Source organism: Pseudorca crassidens, chromosome 13 (assembly GCF_039906515.1).
Source record: "Pseudorca crassidens isolate mPseCra1 chromosome 13, mPseCra1.hap1, whole genome shotgun sequence".
In the NCBI taxonomy this organism is placed as follows: Eukaryota; Metazoa; Chordata; class Mammalia; order Artiodactyla; family Delphinidae; genus Pseudorca; species Pseudorca crassidens.
Window position 1 is genome coordinate 82,494,067 of NC_090308.1, and position 26,826 is coordinate 82,520,892.

Consider the following 26,826-nt stretch of genomic DNA (forward strand, 5'->3'; position numbering starts at 1 on the left):
TATTTTTAAAATCTGATTAAAAATATACTTCTCACGCCTTTACATGGAGCACAGGAAGGGTATCTGACAGGAGTTGGGTTTTAAGGCGCCCTTGAGGTTGAAGCACCTTGGTGTCTGCCTCGTGGCCTGTGGGCCGGGGTCCCCTCGGTCACTGGCAGAAGGAGCCCATCTGAGTCTCGGCCAGACCACAGGAGGCCGTGCAGCCCAGGCTTAACCAGCAAACTAAATAAACATCTTAGAAATTTCAAAGCTCCCAATCTCCTCCCCACTCCCTTTACTTCCCTCAGACTGAAAAGCACAATCTCATCATCCCGAAAGGATGAGGAAATTGCCGAAATCCTCTCCCCAACCTGCCCCCCTGGCCCCCGGGTTCCTCTGGTGCCACCCTGAGGTGGGGGGGACATCACTGTGTGGCTCTAACACCAGACAGGACACCAGGGAGCCTTCTGCAGTAAGCTCATGTCAGACTCTTCAAATCACAGATAAATCATCTGCCAATACATTCACTCCCCTTTCCTTCTGCTAGAGAATGTACAGATACAATTTTTTAAAAAATCCCAAATAAGTTCATTTTCCCCATATGCCATGAAGAATGGTAGTACAAGTAGTTTCTTCTGTGAAACATGCAGTGAACTTCATTTCTTATAATAAACATTGTCCCCGTATTATTTTTTGTATGGTAACTTACTGTTTCCTACTAGCAGTTATCTTTTGTTGCCATGAGAGAGAAAAAACGTAATATTTATGTAAGACTATGATGGCAGCAGATTTCTGACAAGCCCCATTTACATGGTACATTGCTCCAAAGGGTGTGTGAGTAGAAAATACAGAAGCACTATACAGACCTACTATTACATTGGAGAAATCATGAGCCTCAAAGGAGTAATAACGGTATGCTATTAAAACCATGAATACATTTTCAGTATCTGTAGTGAAACAAGACTTTATAAATATGTAAATTTCCGTTCAACAAATCCAAAATAAAATACACTAAAAAACTGATATGTAGACAAAAGTTTATTTACACCATACAACATTTTAAATATTTTATACACAGCTGCAGCAGAGAAAGCTACTCAGAGCTTTCTAGAGAAAACTGCAATAATAAAGATGTGAAATATATTATTCATATAAAAGTGAGATTATTACTTTATTGCATTTAAAGCAATGAAGAATGTAGCTCAACAAACATTCATTTAATGACAAAAACTTTGCTTTTATATTATAAAGTAAAAAGTGTAGTAATGGCCAAACAGACTGTTATAAACTTTAAAAACTGCATAAATATATACATTGTGCTTCATGGTGAAGTTTTTTGAAAACTAAACCATATGAAGCGGTTACAACATGAATCGTTGCTTGAGGTTTATCTATAAAGTTTACCCTACAAATCCATTCCACGGGTACTTACAACACAGGGTGGTCAGGACTGTACACCTGGGCTTCTCTCCACTAGCCTGACTAGGGAGAAGTTACCAAAGCAAACACCACTGACATTTGGCATGTGGAGGTGCTGACATGAGAGAGTCACACTGTCTGGATAGAAATGTCAGGCTTCCCAAGTCTTAAGTGTCAGTGCAATACATTTTGTCTCCACCTCAGTCCATTTTGATTTTGTTAAACTTCTGTTTGAAAGTCCCCCTCCTGCACATCCAGAGGCAAATTCAGACATTTCTCCCACTCTGCTGGCCTCAGTTCCAAGGTGTCCTTTGCCTCTGTATCTAAGACATTGATTGTGGTGTAATGTTGGTATTCACTGGGGTTTTTGAAAGTGTCCCATGGATTCTTGTTTGGTGCTGGGTTTTCCTGTCGAGAAGAGAGGGGAAGAGAGTCATTTATTTGATGGCTAGGATTGCTGCTTGTTGAAATTTCCAGGAAGAGAGCCTGTTCCTAAGCTTAATCCAGTTTATGTGATTCAGAGATGATTTGAAATTGTGGCCAGCTGCAGGAAGTGGTTTTGATTTCAGTTTTCTTTCATTGAACAAATTGATGAACACCTTTTTTGAGTTACCCTAAAATTTTCCAGCAATCAAAGGAAGTGAATAGTATTATAGAAGGCAAGGTAGATGATGTTTTGTTTTGGGGCATCTTGTGAAGTGTCAGGATGGCTATATGTTCAGGTAGGAAGGAGCGTTAAGTTCCTGCTAAGATTAAATGTAGAAAATTTAAGTATTTTGTCAGAATCTTTGGAGGGATAAAAAAAATTGAGGATATGTCATAGGGCATGTTACGCAACATTAAAAGCTGTAAACCCAAACTAGCCATATTTCATAAAATGAAATTTTAGATCACTGTCTTTGTTTAGTTTCTCTGCAAGAAATTATCCTTTTTAGAATATGAAAATGCTGCTGTGTGTAATCTATTTTTTTATCTGATGTATATTCCCCACAATTTTCTATATACTTGGGTAGCACACTAGCACAAATCCTTTCAAAGAGCACACCGTTTTGGGGGAAACATATCCAGCAATATAAGCATTTAAAAAAATGTCTACAAATCATTTCTTCTTAAGTTTCACAGTCCACACCCTCTAATTACCTAAGATTTAAGATCTGCCTAATTATGACACCACCGAGACCTTCCATGTTATAGGTGCTCGATGACTGCATGAGCAGACATCATTTGTGGTTTTTATAGTCTGGTATTTGCTGAAAGTTAGCAGTAAAATTTCTCTATTTTAAAGAAGTATGATTTAAAGATTTCTGTAAAATGAAGGGCTTTGAATAGGATACACTAATCTGAATAACATCAAAGAACAAGAAGGAAATCATGACTGAAATCTCCTTAGACAAAACTTAAGCTAAAACAACTATGGTTGTTAAATGCGTCCTTTACTCCCTCTCCCTTCCCCCCCACCCATCCCCCCACAAATTCTGGCCTTCAACTGACTATAATCAATTAGCAGGGGGAACATAAAACAGGTTCTTGAATAATTATTTGGATTCCATTCAGTATATTAAAAATCATTCTCTGGTTGGGATAGGCCAAAGAGGCGACTTACAGAAATACGTATAACTAGAAATTATGTTATTAAAATTCTCAATACATTAGATGTTTTCAGCACTTATTAGCCTTAATCATGAGGACACACAAGAAAAAATAGCTAATAGGTAAAGATTTAATAAAAAGTTATCTTTGGAGAGATGTACAGTGGATTCATTCTGATTTAGTCTAATACCCTAAAGTCTCATGAAATATATAGTCTTATAACTCTCCCCTTCTCTCTCTCTCCCTTTTTTCTTTCCCTGTCTCCTTCCTTGCTTCCCTTCAACCCATGTTTATTTACCAGCTGCTCTGTGCTGGCATCGTATTAGGTGCTAGGGAGAGTCAGGTGATAAATCACTTGGTGAAAAGCACATGGTCCACCAGGAGCATAGATTTAAAGCCCAATGCACACAGTACCAAATTCCAGTTACTCCATTCCATATGAACGTGACCTTGAACAATTTCTCTGAATCTCAACTTTACTATTTGCAAAAGAGAGATATGCTTTGTCTTTTGGGCCAAAGGAGTTGGCCAAGGGTGCAGCTCATTACCTACTTCGTGGGGCTGCAAAGATAAAAAACACAGAGGGGCTTAGCATGATGCCTGATTTTAATAAATGCTCACTAGATAGTAATCATACATATCATAAAGGTGTCTATAGTTAAATGAAGGTATAAAATATACAGTTATATCCACATCTACGATCCGGAAAAAGTGCTGAGGGAGTTCAGAGGGTGGAAATACAGCTTCCCTTTGTGGAGCACAGAGAACTTTCCGAGAAAAGTGACATTAAGGCTGGCATAGAAGAATGGGCTTTGTCATGAAGGCATATGTGTGGTTGGAGGTCGGGTGGCTGGAAAGGCACGTGTACCAAGAAGTACAAACCCAGAGAGCGTGGAGATAGGACATCTCAGAACAGTGCCAATTCATTTTAGCTGGAGTGAAAAAGAATATCAGAAAAAAACAAGCAAATGTGAACTGAAAGCCAGATCATAAGGAGCTTCGCCTGCCAGGCTACTTCCCAATTTGGAATTTATTTTGTAGGCAATGAAGAATGGTTGGACCTTAGAGGGCACTACAGGAACCTGAGCCATCAGACATCAATGCAAAGCCATGGGGTGGATTTATCCATCTTGGAGGAGGGCTGTCTCAAGGAGCTTTCTGAGAATCCTAGGTTTGACAGAGAGTTGAATTAGTTCAATCCTAAAAGAATTCAAGATATGTAAAGTGTTAGTTCACTGGCTTTAAAAATAAAGGTTTCATTATGTTTGGAACAAGTGTGATTTTCCTTTTATATTTTAAAGATCAAGCACCATGGATACAGGAACTAAAAAGGCCCATTTTAAACACTGTCAGGATGTCTAGATTCTAATTTCAAAGAGTATTATTGCCAGTACGGGACCGATCGAATTTCCGAGAGCTTCTATTAGTGGGTAATAAATTAGTTAATGTGGTTCATCTCCTCTGGCATCCCATAGTACTCCCTGCTGAGCTGTGGTTCTCACCACTGTTCCCAAGTGTGTGGACACCCTTGAGTGGAGAAGAACCGCCACCCCCAGCAATCAGGGTGGGAACAGGACCCCCAGGGAGTGAGGGGGCTGGAAGTCAGGGGGTGGTGCCCATGGGGCCACCCATCTTCCTCTGTGCTTGGGGTGGATGGATTCTTGCGTGGAAAGTGTAAACTGTTCAACGGTCCAAAGAACGATCAACCTTGGAATAGCCCGTGGGGATCACTGAATTCCACAGGGAGAGCCACCCAGGCCAGGAAAGCTTTCAGTGGAGACCTAAATCCTGATATAAAATTCAATCAGAGTTGGTACAAGTTCCTGATTTGATGTAACTGTTTTACGTTGGTTGGTTTGCTTTTTGAGCTCAAGTATAGAGCAGGGGCGATGTACGTAAACTGAAGCATGTGTGATAAAGGCCTGATAAATTATAAACTCAGTATAAGCCAACATGCGTGAGGCTTCCAAAAATACAAATATGGTCTTAGGCTGTATAAATAGAGAAGATTAATGGAATATGAGAACTCAGAGCCACCGGAAACATGGCCTGGGCTGCCTGCGCGTTTCCCTCAGTTCCCAGCCGGGGCTGAGGGTCTGGCAGACTTGTGAGTCCCTCCTGCCTCCATCCTTTCCTCTTTCCCTCCTTCCCTTCACCTTTTCTTCCCTCCCTCTCTTCCTTCTTTCCCTCCAGTCTACGGATCGAGGGGACAAAGGGAAAGAGAATGTGTATATTTTACATTCTAAAAGAGGGAGAATTTGGAGCTGCTGCTCGCGCGGGTGGGATCCTGATGGAGACACTCACAGGGAAAGGCTGTTAACAATGCCTACCCCTTGTAGGGATTCAGGTGCTGTCCGGGGTGGAGCAGGGAGACGGACTTAATGGTCTTTTGGTTTCCCTTTGATTCCCCACATTCTACATAATTACCATCATTTGCAGGTGCCAGGAAGGTGCTGTGAGTTAGGAGCCGGAAAAAAAGATGAAACAGACTTTATTGAGGTTTGTGTCTCGAACATGTCTTTCTCCACCCAATTATGCACTGTTCCATTAGCAATGTGCCACTATGAATTATATGACTGAATTAAGGATAGTGAACTCACTCGCACATCCCTTATTAATCAGAACTGAATAAGGATTTTTTTCTCTGTTCTCATGTATTTAGGACAATAGTGAAGCAGCAATGACAACTATCCTCCCCACTCCTAACCTCCCAAATGATAAATATTTATAAATCCTTTCTAGAAAAGGCAGGCTGCTGCAGAGCTGTGCTGTAATTAGTAGACTATTTTGGTTGTCAGGAAACTGAGATACAGATATTTGTGCCATTAATGATTTAATACCCAGACCATACAAGGGGAAATTATAGTCATATTATAGCAGTCAGCCAGCTGTATCTGTTGCATAAGGCTTTTGGATTGGTAAACATAACCTTCTCTTAAAAAAAAACAAAATGAAGTTTCTTCAGTTTATTTCAATGTTAGCTTTCAACATTCCAAAATGAGCAGCTAATAAGTTTAGGTCTAATCTCAATGGTGCAATTTTCATTTTCCTGCTAACTAAAAATGGACAGGTTAATATTTGGGGCAGGGGCGGTAGACGGAGAAAGAACCACTCACTACGTGTAAATGTTTTCTCTACGCCTAGTGCTGTGTTGATGATTCCACATAACACATGATTCCTGCTGTGTGGAGGAAAATAGACTGATATACACAAGCTCTTTAGAGACCAATGAAGAGTTAAAGTGTATATACTTCTGATAACCTTCATTTAACAAATGCAGATTAAACTATTAGACATGCAAGAAATCAAGAGCGGCCGTTTACTGGTCACTTACCATGCGTGACCAGCATCATACTCAGTACTGAGAAGAATACAAGAAAAACACAAAGACACATAAATTCTTGCTGTTGATAAGCTAATGATACTAATCAGGAAGCCAGGATTAAGACCCATACACATATGAAAGAATCACTAGCGTTAGAAAGTGACCCAAAATACCTTAGAGTGACATGTATTTCAGAAGGCCAGAGGTTGGGAGGAGTAGGTCCAGCCAGGGCCTGCAAAAGTGTGAGGCAAAGAAGGAGTGCCACGCTTGGAGAGGAGAAGCGTGGGGTCAGACGGCTGTCCCAGCTCCAGCCTTCAGAGCTGAGTCTCAGCTTGTAGCATCTCAGGGTCCCACCCGCTTTGGAAAGTGTGAGGATCGAAGGAAGCGTATTATTAATGACTGTTTTTCTATGCCCAAATTAGAAGGAGAAAATTGAGGTTCAGAAATTGAGCTTTGTAATTTGCTCAAGATCGTTCTTGAGCTCTCGAGTTCTTAGCAGAAGCTAACTGTCTGCTAGAAAACTCAAGCAGATAGCTCTTGCTTGAGCTTTCTTCTACAGATCTTCCTCAACTTACGATGGGGTTATGTCTCACTAAACCCATCATAAGTTGAAAATATCATAAGTCGAAATGCATTCAATACACCTAACCTACTGACCATCATAGCTTAGCCCAGCCGAACTTAAAGGTGCTCAGGCACTTACATCAGCCTATAGTTGGACAAAATCATCTAACACAAAGCCTGCTTTATAATAAAGTGTTGAATATCTCACGTAATTTATGGAATACTGCATTGAAAGTGAAAAACAGAATGGTTGTCTGGGTACAGAACGGTTGTCAGTGTATCAGTTGTTCACCCTCGTGATCTCGGGGCTGAGTGGGAGTTGTGGATCTCTGCCTCTGCCCAGAATCACGAGAGAGTACTGGACCACATCTCACTAGCCTGGGAAAAGATCAAAATTCAAAGTACGACTTCTACTGCATGCATATTGCTTTTGCACCATCATAAAACTGAAATATCTTGTCGAAGCATCATACTGATTTCTGGATGCCTGCTCCAGTGCTCTCACAAATAATGATACAGCCTTCTCTGGAGCTTTGATTGTGCCATGCACATAGTAGCTGCAAAACATCATTTTATTTGATTACATCCTATGCTAGCATTATAGTAGTGGGAATGAGTGAAGAGAATCGCTGCAATCAACAATCAAAGCCCCCAGCGCTGATGTGTATCCTGAAACTCTTTTCCCTACTCTGGTAGACAAAACCCACCACTCTAGTTTTAGGTAGCAACTCTCTCTCTCTCTCCATATATATATATATAGAGAGAGAGAGAGAGAGACAGATATATGTGTTATTTATATATTATACATTTATAATATATATTATCTATCTATATTATATAGGTTATATATATTACATTTAATGACCTTAAAATGCCAGGCATTCTAATGAAAATATTTAGTCAAGTACTTGGAAATTTGAATTAGCTGACTTTTAACTCTGATGATAACAGGTCCAAGTGAATCCAGCACATTTTGGATATATAACTAATTGCAATTAGACCTTATAATTGAGGACATTTGAAATACGAATAAAACACTTAAAGACTCTGTCATTCCTAATTGGCTTCTTAGTACATTTCAAAGCACCTTCGGGGGATTATTCCTTATTTTTCAGTTTGCCACTCTTGTGTTCCCAAGACATCTGGGAGCTTCCCGAAGGCAGGGGGGACAGCTGACATGATGCATCTTTATCGTGGCATCAGGCACCGATGAAGTAAAGCATACTCACCAGACTGCTTGTATTTGGTATATCCCGAAATCTGTCCAAAGTTTGAAATTTCTGATTGAGTTCCTGAAACAGTTCCATATGCCTCTTCCTTGTATGCATGACCTTCTGCAAAAGAGAGTAAGATGGCTCTCGTTTCTAATCTGATTTATGCGTTAAAAGAAGAGATTTAGTATTTTGCTATGCTAATAAGGGAAATCAAGTTTTCCAGGAGCTAGAAGGTCCCAGAAGATGCCAGAAATGCAAATGGTTTGCACCAAATCCTTGTCTTATGGTCCACACTTCTGGAACATGAAGAATTGGCTATTTCTTCCACTTACAAGATTACCAAAAAATAGTTTTCTCCTGTGGGTGCATTAAAAATACAGCAGTCATTCCTCTGTAAGGTTTTCATCATTCAAAGTTAAAGCTGTTTTACAAAAATTGTTACAATATAAAAAAAAGTTTAAACATTTTGACTTATAAAGCACCACAGTCTCTCAGTGTTTGTCATGGGAGATATTACATTTTTATGTTTTATTTCTATAAACACTAAAATCTTAGCTGGCTGTACTAAAGGGGAAGCAAACTCCCAGGCCCTGCCATTTAAGGCTGACTCAAAGCACTAAAGTGTCTGAAATATAATGTGAGATCTGAAATCTTACACTTTCCCTGTGAATAGTGGTTGAGCTTCGCAGAAGGAAAATCTGACCCATAGGTTTCACATATTTGTTTACAAAATAATCTTAACACTTAGAATTCAGAGCATGAATTGTGGTTGATGAGCTTCTACAACCACAGATACAAATATATTGATATCCTTCATCCCTGGTGATATACTTCTTCCAACTTCATCATAACTCAACAAATCGAGTCAGAAATCAAAAATGACCTGGGGTAAGTATAATACCATGAGCTGAATCTTTTTCTGTTACAGAGCATTTAAAAGAGCGCTAACAAAGAAGAGTTAGATAATAAATACCCTGTATTTACAAGTGTAAAGGAGAAAATACCTTCCTCTACTGTGATTTTTAAAAGTTAAAAATTTCAAAATTTTGGTGGTTCTCCAAGATTATGCCTTCGCGTTTGTGTAAGATTTTATAGTTTTTTTAAGCATGCGATTCATAATTCACCATTTGCTCTTGTGGATTGCATGGGTATACTATATTCATGCCTAAGCTAGGATTTGAACATTTGGTCTATTGTTTTAATTATCAAATATTTTCAAAAGTAAGGATTTGTTTTGAAAAAAGAAATATATCTTTGGAGGAAGATCTATAATGCCCAATTTTCTTCTCAAAAGACATTTGCGTAGAACACTTTATCTCCTTGAGAACAAAAATGGCAAAAGAAAAATGCAAATGGCATTTTTAACATATCTTAAAAAGGCTTCTTCTCTCTTAGGCCAACTTTAATTTCCTATATTTAATGAATCTGTGTTTAGGCAATACTTTGTTTAGCTAATTCTTCCATTTTCACTAGCCTACTTTCATAAGAGAGAATTCTGCCATTTTAAGTCTTGCTCTACTGGATTATTTCCACCTTGGCTCTTCTGAGCTCTTGGAGTTCGCTGTTGGTGAATCAGGTGGGGAAGATGGGAACATGGCACCATCACTGGTGACAGGAGCATGAAACACAGCACCCGGCTACAGAGTGATGAACTTCCCTGCAATTTTCGGGAGAGTACAAGAAACAGATTTACAGGGTTTGCAGAGAAACACCAGACAAACGTAACTTGACTAGTGATAGCTGATGAAGACTGATGAGAGGGGGATTTGCATAAGCAACGCGATGGAGGGATATTAAGGACCAAGTAGCTGGCAAACAATGCAGTACATTCTATCCTTAGGGAGGCAAATATTTCCAGCAGCACCAGGTCCTAAGACACTGACTAAAATACGGATTTGTGTTACAAGGAATGCTTTTTTTTTTTTTTGCAGGAGCCAGACTCTGACGGTGGGGTGGGGATGGGCGGGTCTGATGACTTTCAGGGAACTTGGGGCGGGGAGGGGGGGAGGAATGTTTTTTAAAAAAAAACAAAACAAAACTATAGTCATCAGAATATTGACTCTGGCTCTAACTTACAAATAGTGATTTTCATGATAACGAGTCTAACCACACAGTTACTTTGTGCTAGGGTGCAGTCGGAGTGATGTCATAGTACTGACATTTCTCTAACGATATTTCATTCTGTCAGTTAATACATATTCATGACATCTCATATTGAGCTAAACGGGGGAGTAACAATGGTGTGCAAAATCTGGCAGAGTCCCTGCCCTTTTATAGTTTGAGGTGTAATGGAGGACCTAGGTGTTAATCACATAATAACTCAAATGAAAGTTAAATTAGACTGTGGTAAGGAAAACAAGCAGTGCTGTTATAGCAGTACGTGACAGGAAAATTTGCTAAGAGAAATCCAAGTGAGGTCAGTTCCCCAATATTTCCATATTCATTTTTAAGTTTCAAATTCTCAAATCAGTTATTCCTGCATCGTGTTTGTTCTCTTTCTTCCATTTTATAAAATGCAGAGAATTCCTAGTACAACTTGTAATCTTATGCCCAAATCCCCTTTCCTCAAGGAGATCATTCTTTTCCAAAGAGATGGACTTATTTTCTTCTAAGATGGTTGATACTACTAGCACAGCAAGCCTGCTCTAACGTGGTCCTGTGGTGGGTTTGCTGTGTCATCTTCCACTTATCTTTTATTTCATCAGAGGGTCCCAACTTTGCACTGGGGGACTGTCCATCAAGGTCTTTACCGTCCCCTCCCAAGAGGTGAGTTTTTCCATATCCTTCCAACAAAGTTCTCTTTTGTCTGTCAGTCAAAGTCACTCTCTCTCTCGTAACCAAATATCTCTGATGGGTAAAAGCATGTTTAATGAAGCAAATAAAGTGTCAAATATATCCCGTGGAAATGAGGATACATTAACTGATAGGAGTTTTTAAATCATATCCTGATTGAATGGGCAGTGCCTGATTCTGAATCGAGTGGATTTTATTTTGAGGAGATGGATTGTTAAGACATTCTCAGAAATATATATGGTGGATACCACTATGATATAACCAAAGAGCCGTTTGCAATGTTCTCCGTAAGTTCATGAAAGCTACTCTGAACCATAAAGCTCAAGGACCCTGAAATGAATATAAAGACAAATGAAAAATTTAGATGCTAAAATTCAGGGCCCTTCCTATCTAGAAACATCCTCATGCCAGATAATCATTCTAATTTGAAACTGCCATCTTAGCACAGCCAGAAATCACCATAGCAATGATGGCCTGCTGCTTCTGAGAGGAGTGTCACATTAGGGTTGCCAAGGGGCAGCTCACGTATCTGTCATGGGCCCAGTTTGACCTTCCATGCATGATTCCTTCTTGTTCATAAACTCAAGTCCATCTTTCTGCTTTTCTTAGTGGGGAAGGTTCCATTGACAAGAAAGCCAGCATCACAGTGAATATTGGATGGTTTCTATCCCAGTAGTGTTCTGGGATAAAAACTTAAGCTGCAGTTTTAGTTGTCACAAGTAATAAGGGTTTCCCTTGCTTTATTTACTTGCCTAAATAATTATTTATTTGAAGCAGCCATGCCTTTGATGATCTTGCTTACCTAATTACAAGTTTTCATGCTTATAAGTCTTACTGGTTCATTTTGATGGCTCTTTTAGGATTTTTACAGACCTTAGTGTTTATCTGTTTACCTTTTCCTTTCTTTTGTGACCTAAACATCCTGTGTCTCAAAGAAATTGACTTCTGTGACAAAACTGTAACTCATGTGGATTTTCTATTGAAGCAATCAAATATATTCTAATTGGCAATACATATAAAATTCAGGTTCCTTCCGTTATAACGCCTTTCAAATATTACAGGCATCTTTTGCAGTAAAGATAAATGCTTGGCAATGCTCCCCCGCACTCAGATTATTATCGTCCAGCCTTTTTCAAAGCTGTATTGAAGCGCTATCCCAAGAAGACCAGCCACCTAACTGCACAAAAGTAGTGTCTCCGAATAGCTTTTTTCACAGGACTCTTATCTTTTATTTTATATCTTTGTAATTCAAGGGAGGCAGTCTTGGCAGCCTTCTAATTGTTGGAATTAGAGAAAAAGTGATACACTGTGAAACACTTTCATGAAATTTCAGATATTTGAGAAAAATTAGGATGTGAATAAACTTCATGTCTTGAGCTCCTATTACATCCCAGACAATCTCCTTGATTACATACTTGGGACATATCAAATCTAACAGCTCTAGGTCTGGACAAATTTGGATTACGATCTTACCTCCATGGCTTTCAAGTTGTGAGGTAAGAGGCCCCAAACCCAACCTCCCTGTAGCTACGGTTTCAGCAGTCAGAATAACCTTGGAAGATTGTTTTGAAGACTTAAAAAGGGCTATAAGTCACATCACTGGAGCACACAGGTAAGAGCCAGAGGAGCCATTATTAGCTTTCCCAATCCTCACAATAACCCTGGGAGGTGGTGGTCCCTATCTCACTTGACCGATTAGGACACTTAGCTTGAGAGGCCGGTAAGGCTCCCAGCTCACACAGGTGGTGGGAGGTTGGAATCCATTCTGAGTCCAAGGGAATTCTCTCTGCATGCTGCTTGCTGTCTCAGATGGACCCCGCAGGTCCAGGGAGCCTCCTTTATCGGACCATTCAAGTCTGTGATTATGCCATCTCAATTCTTCTGATGGAAGAGGAGACGGAACAGTCCAGGGTGGGTGAGGGGCCTTCTGTAGAGAGGCCATAAGCTCTGTGGCTATTGATCACCCTGCAATGGTCCCAAAGTACTGCAATTCTGGTTTGAAGGCTGGTCTCCTTATTTTGTCTCTGAACACCTCGTGGGCCGTGACTTTGCCTCCCTGACACCTAGCACGGTGTTTGACGTTCTGAAGGTGCTCGACAGATGGGTGTGGAATAAATTAAATGAATGAGATGTCATAGATACATAGGCCTTGGAAGGCCATCATAAATCCTGCCCCCTCTCCTTCTATTCAAGAGGTCTCCCCACTGGAGGGAAGACTCATTTTATTGGCCCCAGACAAAAAGCCTCCCTCTCTGTTCTGGTCCTCTTGTGCTCCCTTATTTCCCATACAAGTGTCTTATAAAGGGCCTGCAGGTGGTTTGAAACAAACTGAAGGTTTTCTCTTCCAAATTCAGAGTCTTGAATCATAGAGTTGGAATCTCTTTAAGCCTGAATTACAGATAAGATAGGCTTTACTATATATAAACTTTTAGAAATGGAAAGAAATTGCTAGAAAAAATTGGAGAATCTCCCGACTATAAACTTTAGATTATGGGGCTGGGAAATCATGTGCTGTTAGGAATTAGAAACCACTTGGCCCGAATTACCTTTTCAGTGTTAGGCGTTTATATAGCTATACTGCCAATGTCTATATTTACTCATATAAAACTAGGTTTATCTCTACTCATCTCACTGCTTTACAGGCTTCAATCCAGAGTGGGCTGTTGAATACTAGTCTGCAGTGATGGGAAAACCCATGTCAAGGAAGCAAGAGACACTGCAGGAATTAAGGTTGACTATCAAATCAAAGCCACATTGTGGGAAGGGGATGATTTATGTACTTTTCTTTGGCCAGAGTCCCAATGTATCCATAAGACAGAACCTGTAGCCATTTGAAATGTCTGACATTACAGTGTCTATTTACGTTTCAAACATGTTTCTAGTTGAATAAATATGTACTCAGGGCTTAAAAGAAACCAGACAAAAGGTGTGGAAAGACCGAATAAGGTGTGTGTGTGCATATATATATATATATAGTCACTGTCACTCAAGAGTATACTTGGTTACAAATAAATAATTTTGCAACAGTTTAAATTTAGGAGGCTACAAGAGATGGATATAGCCAAGTTTGCAGTGCTCAAATTTTTCCTCCCAAAATGTGCAGATTGCCTAACAAAATGTACCCACTGCTGGGGGTCGAGGACAAAGCAGGAAGGGGGCTTTTATGAAAAGGACATTTCTAAGAAATCCTATGCTTTCTATTGATATTTAGAAATTAATTTAAATTTTATCTTCTATGTCATAGCTTAGCTGTGTTCACAGTGATATAAAATCAGTATAAAATAATATTTTATCTTACTTGACTATGTTCTCCCAAATCTTCCAATAAAATTAAGTCCCCACAAAGATACTTCATGATCACCCTGGATCGGTGCTGTCTTGTGTCTGCTGCCCACCACCATTGCCCAGAGCGAGAAGCATGGGTTTACTGGGAGCGGAGGACTCACTAGAAACGTCAAAGGAACATTCTAAGGCATGTTTAAAAGGCTGCATGGTTCCCATGGAAGAATGTGACAAGGTTTATCCCCATGGTTTTGCAAGAGAAAATACAAAATAGATACCTCTCTCCATGTATTTTTAACATGGAAAGAATAACAATGTCTATTACGGATTCAGAATGGAGGTTTGTAATAGCGTTCCTAAGAATTCCTTGAGCTTCGTCCTCAATCCAAGACAGACACTTTAAACCACCTGCCAAATATTTTTGATTTAACATCATATTAGTCACCTTAATCCCTAAAGTATTAAAATGCAACTCATCCTAGCTAGATGTCACCTTGGCTTCCCTGGATCTGTTTGTGGTACTAGTAGGAACCCAGGCTCAGACCCATAGAGCTATCTTTCTTCTGCCCCCCTGCCTTTTGACCCTATGCTCAGTTAAGGATCTGATCTTGACTCTGCAGTGTCCCTTTATCCATTTCCTTTCCTACCACCTCTAGGAAGTGGACCTTCATTTCTTCTTTCTTCGACCAGTCACTTCCTAATTTATATTTCAACTTCCTCATTCACCATACTATAATCTCTCCTTCCTATTACTGCCATATTTATCTTTCTGTAGCCCAGATTAGTCCTAAAAATATTCCTCACTAAAAATAAACAAAACAAAACACAACAGAAAAGACTTAGCAGCTTTTAGTAACAAATCAGGTAATTGTTTCCATGGTTGCAAGCCCTTCACTATATGGTTTCTAAATTTCCCCTCTGTCTGTGCTTTTCTTCCACAGACCCCATGTTATGGTGAATTTTGACTTGCTTCTTGTTTCTTGCACATGCCACACTCAGCCAATCTCTATGCCTTTTCCTCCTCTGGGAATTTCTACCTGCCATTTCTAGCTCCTTGAGTTATATTTGATGTGGGTAGCTTTGAAGTCCCATGTGGCTATCTTTGAGGTGTTACCTCCATAGTGGTCCATTTTTTACACTGCTCTCTGCCCCAACTCAGATACAGTGCGTGATCATTTTTTACTAAAGCAAGCCAGATTAAAAATTCAATTTTTCATCACTCACTCAACAAAGCCTTATTGGATGCTTACGATATACCGAATCTCTGCTTAGAGTTGGGAATTCAAATCCAGTAACAGGTTTGGTCACAGAACATAGGGTCATCACTACAGTATTTTCTGTGTATTTTCCAGAAAGTAAGAATCCATGTTCCACCATTTTATGACCAGTCAACCTTTTGCTTTCTTTGCTCAATATTGTCTTGGAGATCAGCTCCATGAAAGGGCTCTTCCCATGTATGACACTTACCCACAGGGTTTTATGGATAACGTGAGTTAAGAGAATATTGTTTTCATGTGTAGTTTCTGGGGAGTGTGTGAAGGGAAGATGCTTTCAGGAGTCCAGGAGGCAAAGTTTCTCTGTCACTGACAAAATGCCTGAGTTGGCCATTGTGTGGTAAATCTTCCTGGGGTTGGGTGAGGGTTAGCAGAAAGACTGACATAAACATACTTAATTTATCCAGCCTGAATTAAAATGGGGAGGGGACAACTTGAACTCTTCTTCAAGGACCATCCATAAAGAGCAGATAGATTGTGTTAAACATCTCAATGCGGCCATAACTTTTCTGAACACAATCTATGAGACATCTGCTACATAAGCGTAGTTGCACATAGACGAAGGGGAACACTACTAAATGGTTGCTTAAAAAAGAAGTAATACCTCAAAGACTTTTTCTGGCAAGATTTGACACCTATAGAAATCACACAATAACTAAAGCAATTAAAGAGCACAAGAAAATATCCAGGGTTGCAGTGTTGCCACTTCCTTTCTTTACTAGCAGATGTTTCAATAATATCCTGGCTGTATGTTGGGATCCTAAGCACAGGAAGAAGGATCCGCTTAGGGAGTCTGCTACCAGTTGCCATAGAGAAAAATACAAATACAAAAGAAAAATCACAATTTTTCTAATGCTCCAAAGGACACCGTATGATTAGATCCCTTTTCAGTGCTGGCAATTACATAACTTCAGTTGGTTGCACTGAGGCTCAATTTTAGATCTAGATTTTTACTATATTTTATCACTGATGCCTAGTGAGTTAATTCCCACCTCCTTCCCTTTGTACTAACACAACAACTGATTGTTTTCAAGAATACACACACACACACACACACACACACTATGATCCTCTCTTTTGACTACCTGAAGAATTACTAGAAAAAACCCTAAAATATCTGTCCCTTAAAAGGCACTAAAGAATCTAAAAGTGAAGACTTTTGCTTACTTCTCTTTGAATTTATAGTCTTGATACTTTTACCTTAACAATTTAGAATATAATGAAATATTGGTTCTGTGCCAGGTTACTACAATTGAGCCACATCAGTACTAAAATGTGCCATGTAATCACTGAGGTCAGATTCATTACCATTACTTTGTATCTTGTACAAATACTCCTGAAATATGCCTAAAAAAGACCAATTTTCCTTAGACTTTATTCAAGGTAAAATCAGGACTTGCTCACCATTGCAGTAAATAAAAACAATTGTCTCCCTTTTGATACCTGATGTGCATTACTGAGCTACAACACTCATCTACATAAATGAAATGATGGAATTACGAGTTTCCATGTTCTGGGAGGCTTCTGTAATTTTAGGACTATCAGCTAAGAGTGTTGAGTTCTATGTAAGTATCACAACAGTACAAATATGCTGGAGAAATTGATAATGTATTATATCCAATTATGTCAGCAGGCTATGAATCATATCCAATTATCAAGATGCATAAGTGCATTTTATGTGATGCTCCAACATCATTAATTTTGTGCATAGCACAAGCTGCTCAAATGGTATGATTTCAGTAATTTCTAGCATCAGTATTACAGCAGCAATATAAATTGGAAAATGAACATCTTCGTCTTGTTTATATCTGTGAAAAAGCATTTACCAAACACAGGAGTACATTGAACCAACACTTGCTATTGGAAAAAAGAGTCTGGAAGGTACCACAGGGAGCCTATGGTACCACTGACTCAAGGCAAATCAGTCCTGAGGAAGCCTAGCTACCCAGCCAAAGCCCCTCACACGGCTCTCTTCACATCCTCACTGAAGTAAAACAAACACAATTGTTTTAAATATGAAAAATCAAGAAACCGAAATTCCTACCTCCCAACAAACTGAGGGAGGTAAAAAAATTGACCAAGTTCAACTCTCAACATAAATTGTCTGCTTATCTTAGTGTTTATGAAATGGATTCTTTACTTGTCTGGAAAATCTCAGTCTTAGCATACATTTAAAGCAGTTAGAACTTAAATTTTTTTCTACAACTAGTTATACAGTAGGGATTTTAATTAAAAATGTTTGACTTCTCATTTAATTAAAAAAAAAGTAGAACCCCTACACAGATGCACAGGGTAATATGTTTAAGTAATTATACACCAACTTTGAATTCAAGTAATTAAAATTAAAAAAATAATCCTTAGACACTTACCTCAAAGTCAAGGTCTGAATATCGTGATTTTCTTCTCTGTTAGATATTTTTTAAAAAGAAGAAAAACCAATAAAGTTATGTTCAGTCATTCAAATAAAACAAAATTTACTGCTTTCAATAAGATAATCCTGCTTCATTGTGTTATAAGTATTTCCTGCACATAAGAATCTGTGAACATTTTTATGATTTCAAACTATTCCACTCACATTATTCCATTTTCACTTTGGACTTCTTTTACAATTGAAGAATATAAATATACAATATATTTCTCTTGGCCTCTTAACTCTAATTTTTTCAATAAGGAAAAAAAATTTAAGTGAAAATTCACACAAAACATTCAATCTTGAAGGAGACTTTCGGTCTACTACAGCAAAACTACTTTATAGACACAAAGGGTTCAAAGCTGTGTGGGAAAATCATCTAGCTGTCTCAAGACCTTGCACCATCCCCCTGCAATCTTCATTTCTACCAAATTCTATCCAACCCTCTGTCTATATTCCAAAGTTCTATATAGGTCTCACCCATAAATTTCTTAGTATTTGGTAGTCCTCCATGACAGGAAAGTCCCTCTCAGTGCTAGGCATTAGGAGCTGAAGTATTTGTTCTAATTTAGTAAAATGAATAACAAACAGTCTACACCTCAGCAGGACATGGATATTGATGTAAATACCTCACTATGCCTCTGACTCTGTTAAACAGTTCCCGAATCTAGTTACAGGTAAATATGCCTTGATAAAATCAGGAAACATGATTAAAATGAAATTAATGTGATTATATAATATTAGTGCAGGGAAGGTGTTCTAAACATCTGCTCTAAGCAGTCACTGGATTCTTAGAATGATTAGCTGTAGAAGGAGATAGCTGATAAATACAGAGTTCACCAAATTGTTGGATATCAAAAGTTTCCATACAGGCTTTTTCTCTCTCTTTTTTTTTTTTCTTTTTTGAAGAAGTGGGAATGAAATACAGGGGGAATTAATAAATATTAAACAACATGTAATATCCAGGAAGTTGGGAAAATATATGAACCTTTGGACAAACTTCTTCTGTTTTATTTGTTCCTCTTCTCCCATCCCAATAGCTATAGCATACATTTCAATAACCTACGAGGGAATCGTATCCAAGATAGGTGAGAGATTCTTGTAACTGTTGAGTATCAGGAGAGAAAGAAAGGAACTAATGCAGTTTACTGGAAAATATGACTAAATTTCTCCAGTGAGAGTTAAAATCGTCACTATAGACCTGGAACCTTCCTAGGTAACCAACCTCCCCCAAAGGATGTTGCAGTAAACAGAAAGCAACATACCCAAAGAGAGATTTTGTTTAATAAAAAGTTTAGAAGTTCTGAAATCATTTGATTTTGGTGGGGCTGCTTAAAGACTGAGAGCCGCGTCTTTCAATGCCGTTGTGGAGAGCGCTGAGAAGGGGGCTGCTTTATTCAAGGGAAAGTCAGCCTGAGCTCACTTTGCTCCCTGTGGCCAGCAGACTCTAGGCCAGCCCTGGTGGCATCCTGCAAGAAGAGACGTGCGTGGGAAGCTGTTTAACCCAGCCCTCCTTCGCCATCTCCCTGCCACTGCTGTTGTCTGACTGTGCTGTGTAACAGCCAGGCTCCAGCGCACTGCAACCCGCTTTGCTGTGAGATGTTAGACCAAATGTCAGGGTTTCCCTTCTGCTCTCGGACGCTTTGCCTTCTTGGCACTGTGACTCAGCAGGACACTTCTGTAAGTATACGTTAAGCAAAATTCTTTCCTAATACAGCAAAATTCAAGCATGGAAACAGTGTTAAGCAATTATTAACAGAACATGAGTCTCATGCTTTGCTTTCCATTTGAAAATTAAATAGTGAAACCTGATGAAAAATGTTCAGTTAGTCAGCAAAGAGGCCCGTCCACTGCACGTGTTGAGGGCTTCTCCATTGCAAAGGTCCTAACAGCCATGTGCTACCTTCTTCGTTGAATGCAAAGTTGTGTTGCCTAAGAACTGGAAATGTGGATGGATGCATATTGCTGAAGGCTGCCGATTTCAGGCACAAGAACAAAAGATAGGAACCCAGAGGAACGGCAGAGATAGATTCTCCCTATGAGAGCAGATGCCACCTATGCAGATGTGAAACATAGAAAAGAAAACAGATGTACCCCCACAAATAAGTTTCTCTCTCGTCTATTCACTTTATTAAAATCACATTCTAACCTAAGAGTATATAGCGGAACTAGCAACCTTGAGGGATTAGACTAGGAAATGAACACGTGAAACAGATTTCAGTTGAAACGGCTGAAAGATAGTTGGGGGTAAGGTGAAGAGGTGGGCTGGAAAATACAGCAGTGAAGACTTAAAAATTAGAGAGTGGAAAAAAATGTGGCAGACTTTGAGAGTCCAAGGGAGATAAAATGTGCACATTATTCATGTCCCCACAATCCTGACCAAGTGTTCAGACCTTTTATAAGGTGCTTTCACGTTTGAACATGCTAACTGCCCTGTGGGATGGTTAGGAAAGTACTATGCATTATCCCTGTTTATGAATGAGGAACACTGAGGACCAGAGGAGTTCAAATAACTTGCCTACTTCACCTGGGTAGTTATCACATGGGCTGGGATTCCCACTCAGGTGTTCTGCCTGCAAACCCTGTGTTTTCTCCGCTGTTGCTCAGTAACTGCTCAGTGGTGTAAGGGGTGATTGTTCATAGCCAAGGTAGTTTGCTGATTGCCCCTAGAACTCAGCAAGAATAACATTACGGGATACAGTCAATCCCAGGCTGACAGCAGTGGGACCGAGATGCTCTGCAAGCATAAAGCAACGTCAGGCAGATGAACTTTTACTTGTCAATTATATTTTAAAGGAGAAAAAAAGCATCGATATGGCACTTATTTGAGAGAAAAATCGGATGGCAATTTACAATAATTTGTGTCAAATAAAATAACTTAAAATCATTCTAACATGAGATAGTTTATGAGCCATGATGCAACACAGTGGCAGACTTCACTTTCATGATGGGTCTCCCATCGCAAAATCTATTTTATCTTAAAGAAGTATCTGCATTGGGAAATCTGTGATGGAACGGAAGGACCAGAATGTTAACTTCTGTTTATCAGTTCCTCATTATAACACTCACTATCTCTCAGTCTGTTTCGCAATGTGCTGGAGGGTCTTTCAAAGCATTGAAGTCTGTGGAAACTGTGACTGACTTACGTGCTAATTCAAATGTCCCTCTGAGCTCTCTGGAATGTCATTGGAAAGTGGTTAGAAAGAATGGTTATATGTTTAAAAGATGAGAATCAATGAAGAAAAGTGATCAAGTCATAACAACTTTTATGATAAGTTGATAATTGAAGAAATGCTACATACAAATTTAAAATAAGCCAGGATGGTGTTGACATATTTTAGGAAGATATAAGTCCCTTTCTCTGTACATCCCCTAGTTCCCAAATAACTTGATATAAATCATCCTTTTTGTCATAGTAGGTGACATTTCTTTTATGCTCTTTCCTTTTCTTAATTTCCCACTTAGAACTCACCCCAACTTCTGTTCTGTCCTCAACATTCCATTAAAATTCTTGTTGTCAAGGTCTCAGGTGAGCTCCATCTGGATGGTTTCCAAGGTCATTTTTCTCTCCTCATCTTAATGGACTCTCAGAAGCTTTTGAAGGTTAATCCCTTCCTCATCTCCCTCAGCTTTTCCTTTTGTTTTCTTTTCCTCCTTCTTATTTGCTCTAGTTCTGTCTGCCAAGTCTCCTTTGCTGGCTCTTTCTCTTCTCCCTGACTTCTAAATGTTGAGTTCCATAGTTTTCTTTTTTCTTATATTCTCTCTTGGATGAAATCATTCATTCCCAGGGTTTTCAATACCATCTTTTAACTTGCAAACACCCTTTTCTTTCCTGTCACAGGAAATGTTGCATATCTAGTTGGTGAAGCCAGGCATTTAGGAGTCACCCTTCAGCCCTCCCTGCCTCTCATCCTGCACATCAAATCCACCAGCAGTGCCATCTGTTCTATATCCAAAACACATCTTAATTTGCCCTCCACAGTCAAAGGCATTCTTGTCTTTTGTGTGGTTGACCTCAGTGATCTCCTAACTGTCCTCCAGCTTTCTGCTCCACTTCTACTACCTCTCCCACTACCACTGGATCCTAAACCTTTCCATTCCAAACCATCAAAGTGATGGATGGATGGATGGAGAAATGATCATGACAGTTGCTTAACTGTCCTCAATTTTTTCTTTCATTTTACAAGGTTCTGCAAAATCTGGTCTCTTCTTCCTATTCCAACTTGGACTTAAGAAGCTTGCCCCGTGCTACATGTGTCTTCTAATCCTATGAGAATATTCCAAGCTCTTTTCTGCCCAGGACCTCTTCACCTGCAATTTTTTTTGTCTGAAACACCCCCGATCCTTCAGCATCTCACAAGCCATGTTCCTCCTTAACTTCATTGTTCATCCCGTGGAGCTTCAGAAGGCCCCCCAGATCACCTCCTCTAAAGAAGCCTGTCTCTCACACTCCACGGTTATTTCCCAGCACAACACACACTTTTAGATTAATCATTTGTTAACAGTTCACCATCTGTCTCTTCCATAGTGTTTATTCACCACCGGGGCAGGATCCACATCTGTCTTGGCCACTTTTATATCCCTGGCATCTATCAGAGGGTCTGGCATAATAGTAGACATTCACAAAATTATTGATGAAAGACTGAAGGAGCTACACTATGAAAGCCAAACAAATCCAAAAGAATGACTTGTATTTTGGTTGTGTTTTGTTCTTTTTCTCAGGAATACTCCAGGAGAATTTGGATAAGCATGTGGGCTATATACACAAAGAAAACCATTTTGAATAGATCTATTGACAGCCAAGAGGATTGAGACCATTTAGAAGAATGCAGGCCCACCACTAAGAGAGGGGAAAATTCTTTAGGATGATGTCAGAGTAAGAAAATGCACACCAGTATGAGGCTACTCAGAGGAATACTTAGCAAGGATGTGTATAATGGCATCTGTCCATAGCAAAGCCTTGTAGAATGATGAATAATTTCTCAAAGGGAATACTTCGTTGTTTGTGCCTTTGCAAATTAAGTTGGACAGGATACTAGAAGATTCACAGTGAGGAATAAATTCCATGGACTAATAAATGTCAATGTGACTGCCATTAAAAGTTTCCATTACAGACTGAGCAATGAACCCACTCAAGGAGAAAGCTTTGATGTCAAATCCATTCAAAATATCTGTGTAAATGAAACTTGAGAATCATTAATTTTGAAAAATGAGTTATTTGAGCTAATTTTGCTTGTACACCTTCATAAAAGACAAAATTTCCTAATCCAGGAGCAAAAACAAAACACTGAAGAAGGGCAAGCATTTCTTTCACCACAGCTACATGAGGAAAAAAATTTTCAAAAAAAAAAAAGATGTTCTGCCCAATGGTCAGTCCTACAATGGTTTCTGTTAGTGACAGAAGTATGGCCATAACATTTTGTCTAATTTCCTGAATACTGACCTAGTACAGCAAACAAGTTTCTTTACCGATATTCAAGATACAATGGTAATGAAATAATAATCACACGACCTTACATCTGAAGTGCTCCTTACAATGTTCAAAGGGGTTTTCACATACATTATCCAATTTGATGTTCACAACAGCCATAAGGGAAGCACCTGCGATGTGCCACTATAGCTAAAATGTTTTACCTTTCAAAACCATTATGCTGAGAGCTCTATAATTCATGTCCAGAGGAAAACTGGTGTATAAAAAGTTACCCTAGAATGGTACCCATTTACCCATTTATACATTGAGAGAGATTTATCTGAGCATGTTTTGAGATACATTGTTAAGTTATATCTGAATGTTCAGAAAACCTGGAGTAGCAGAACTTTGTTTAAAAAAGAAGTTGTGCAATTTACTATCTAACTCTGTTTAGTTATAAGAAAAGCTAAGGCAAAGCTAAGCTAAGCACTTAATGTGCTTACATTGGAGAAAAGTGTTTCACAGGAATCCCAGTGATGGAGGAACTGAGAAGCCACAAAAGGGACCACGAGGGAACCCAGAGATTTGCAGGAGAAGGGGCTACTGCCCACCCCCGCCCACCAGGCTGGACGGACATGGGGAGATGACACTTCGACCTAAGCCCGGGGGCTGAGGCACCTGGCAGAAGCTGGAGGCCCTACAGAACAGCTAAGGAGACATGAGGTACTGCCCAAAGCAGAAAGAGGGAGGAAAACACCCTGGATTCCTTCTTTTCCCCAGCCTCCAATCTCTCACAGTGTTTCCTAGTGGCCAGTCTTCTCACCCAGCTAGGAACCTGTATCAACCCCGAGAGACACAAGGGAAAAAGGGTGAAGGTGGGCCCTGGACCTGCACACAAGTGGGAAGGCTTTGACTAAGGAAATGTGTCCTGTTTAGATCTACCAGCTACAAGCCATCGAATGTTCCACTAAGTCAAGACAAATATTGACCTATCTTCTTACACTGATATATCTATAATTTTTCAAAAAGTAAATAGAACCACAGCCCAAGGTTTAAATTATTGATATATCTCATAGTGCTCAATGGCTTGAGAACGCTGATACTTCTTTTTTCCCCACTTGCTTCACAGTACCTCGTAGTTTTTTGCTTTATAAACATACCATGCACTCAACACATTTTGCTCATTAATTGAAGGTGAATGACTTAAATACTGATGACAGTGTTAAGCAATTAGAGGACATCTAGGACTGAAGCCATTGTGAGACATTCTACCATGTGCATATTGCAATGAATCCCTAATTGTGGAAATCTAAAGTTTTCAGAATTGCTTAACAAGTCCATTCTGGGAATGGATACAGTTCGGAAATTGGCAGATAACATATTACATGAAAGAAAGACACAAGATAATATTAAGACGGGAGAGAAGCTGGAAATGCTTTTATGCCGAAAAAACTTGATGCATTTATTAAACTTTCTACGCTGAATAATTGGGGGTTAGCTGAACAAGCTGTCCTGGAGGTTGGAGCCTTTTCTGCTGGCACTGCCTTCTGGGCTGGGGAGCCTCCCTCTTGCTTTGTTGCCTCCTGCTTATTTGAATAAATACTTCCACCCACTCTTTGGCTTTGTTTCTTTCTCCTTTGACTCTTGTTTTTCCTCGCCTGCACTCTTCCTCACAATACTGACTTCTGGGCTGCAACTGCCAGGTTTTACCCTCTTCTTTTTCTTCTCCCACCACTTCCCACTTTGTCAAATTGTGAACACCCACTCCTCTGGAGGCAACTTCCTGAATTACTAGGAACATCTTTTTATTCCATCCCTGAAAAGTCCCTGAGGCATCTGGCCGTCCTCTGCTGCCCCGGTTTCCCAGGCAGGGATGCCCCTGTGGTTGGAACCTCCCTTCTCACTCAGAGAAGACTCAAATTTTTCTACGGCCCCATGGCTGCCACACAGTCACTCACTTTCATCTCTGTATTGTCTTCTAGGTCTCAAGACACCTCCTGGCTACTGTTGCGCACCACAATCCATGTAGATACTCTAGTCATCTTTCTGCTTTTCCTCTATTGTCAGAATATCAGCTTACCTGCTGGTTCACTGCAGACAGAGTGTGGCTCACTCTGCCCACAAAGGAAGCCACACCAGACTTTATCTGGCCACAGTCTTATCTCCAAAATCTGCTAGCTGTATACATCTACACTTCATCCATTTCACGTCTTTATTCCATAAGACCAAGTGTCTGTCCAGGGTTAAATGAACTGTATAAAGTTATGCTCATGCTAATGTTCAGGCACATGACTGTCTCTTTGAGACAGCGTAAAATTGATCAGGACAGAAAGATTCCGGTCCTAGATTTGCTGTGCACTTACACTGTGACCTTGGACAAATGACTTTACTTCAAGGATTAGAACAACTTATCCATCGTCCAGAGGTGTCGCGAAGATTAATTAATTCACGTTTTTAAGGTGATTTGAGGATCTGCTAATGAAAGATGCTATATAAATGCTAATTTTTATTATTCATTCCCACATCTATATATTCAGCTGTCTCCTAAAATGGTCACCCTAAGCAATTACTAACTATTAAACTCTTTGAAAGAATGAAAATGAGGAACTGAAATTTCATTCTGAATCCTGAATTTTCTCCTTTTCAAGATGTAAGCCTTGTGATTTCTAAGTCATTTAAATGCAGATCTTTTGGCTGAATCACACTTATATATGATGCTTATTCTTAATAATAAGGATATGGAGATTTGGAAAAATTACCACTGAACAAAGCAGCACTCAGAAATTCAGTCTATTGTTCAAACACATACAACCTGTACAATATCAAACCCAGCAAGGTTTTAAGCCTTTTAGACATAAAGCATTTTTATAACAAGCAAAATATTTTAATGCAATTCCATTCTAACCCTTCTAGCACACTTTAAAGAGCCATTCTATGTAGAAGACTCCATATGGTCTTTAAGATTATTTACAGTGTTATGTTATTATATGCACACTCACTGAAAATTCTTGTAAAAACTTCTGTGATTTTGCATAAATGTTATGTAGTTTGTGCTTACGTGGTCATTATTTTAGTAGACCTGCTAGTCTCTGGGATATGCAAGTTAGAGATGGAAACCGTGGCTACTCTGCTAATTCAGAATGATTGGACGCTCTTGTCTACAGGGAGCTCCAGCCACTCAGGAGTGAACTTGGACTCACTGCCCCTATGCCTTTGGTTCCAAAGAATGATTCTCCTCAGAAACCCTATTCTGTTTAGGTCTGATCTACCGACAGAATTTAGGGATTTATCCTAGATTCCCATCTACGGTAGAATTTCCTCAATGCAGCTGGGAAAACCCTCAAAATTACACCTCACATCAAGTCACTCCAGCCTTTCAGGGTGTCTCTTCATCTTGGCCTCGTAGAAGGCACAGTCTTGTGGGAAGAAGGAAGGGGCAATTGCCTCTGGGCACTTTTGAACATTAGAATATTGTCAACAAACTTCTGATGGAAAGAGTAGGCAACCGATTATATTGTCTTATGAAATAATCTGTTATATTAAGACAATTGGCAATACATATTAAA

At 39.5% G+C, this 26,826-nt stretch overlaps 1 protein-coding gene across 3 annotated transcripts in view; it reads right to left on the reverse strand.

The window, feature by feature from the left end:
• Positions 1 to 1,004: 1,004 nt before the first annotated feature.
• Positions 1,005 to 26,826, reverse strand: part of ADGRB3 (adhesion G protein-coupled receptor B3) — a 799,670-nt gene continuing 773,848 nt past the window's right edge. For all 3 annotated transcript variants that reach the window (XM_067702875.1, XM_067702873.1, XM_067702874.1), the window contains 3 exons: positions 17,810 to 17,845; positions 8,107 to 8,211; positions 1,005 to 1,806 (listed from right to left, as the gene is read on the reverse strand). In XM_067702875.1, the coding sequence (XP_067558976.1) occupies positions 1,618 to 1,806; positions 8,107 to 8,211; positions 17,810 to 17,845 (330 nt within the window). In that variant the 3' untranslated portion in view covers positions 1,005 to 1,617. The remainder of the gene's footprint in view (positions 1,807 to 8,106; positions 8,212 to 17,809; positions 17,846 to 26,826) is intronic.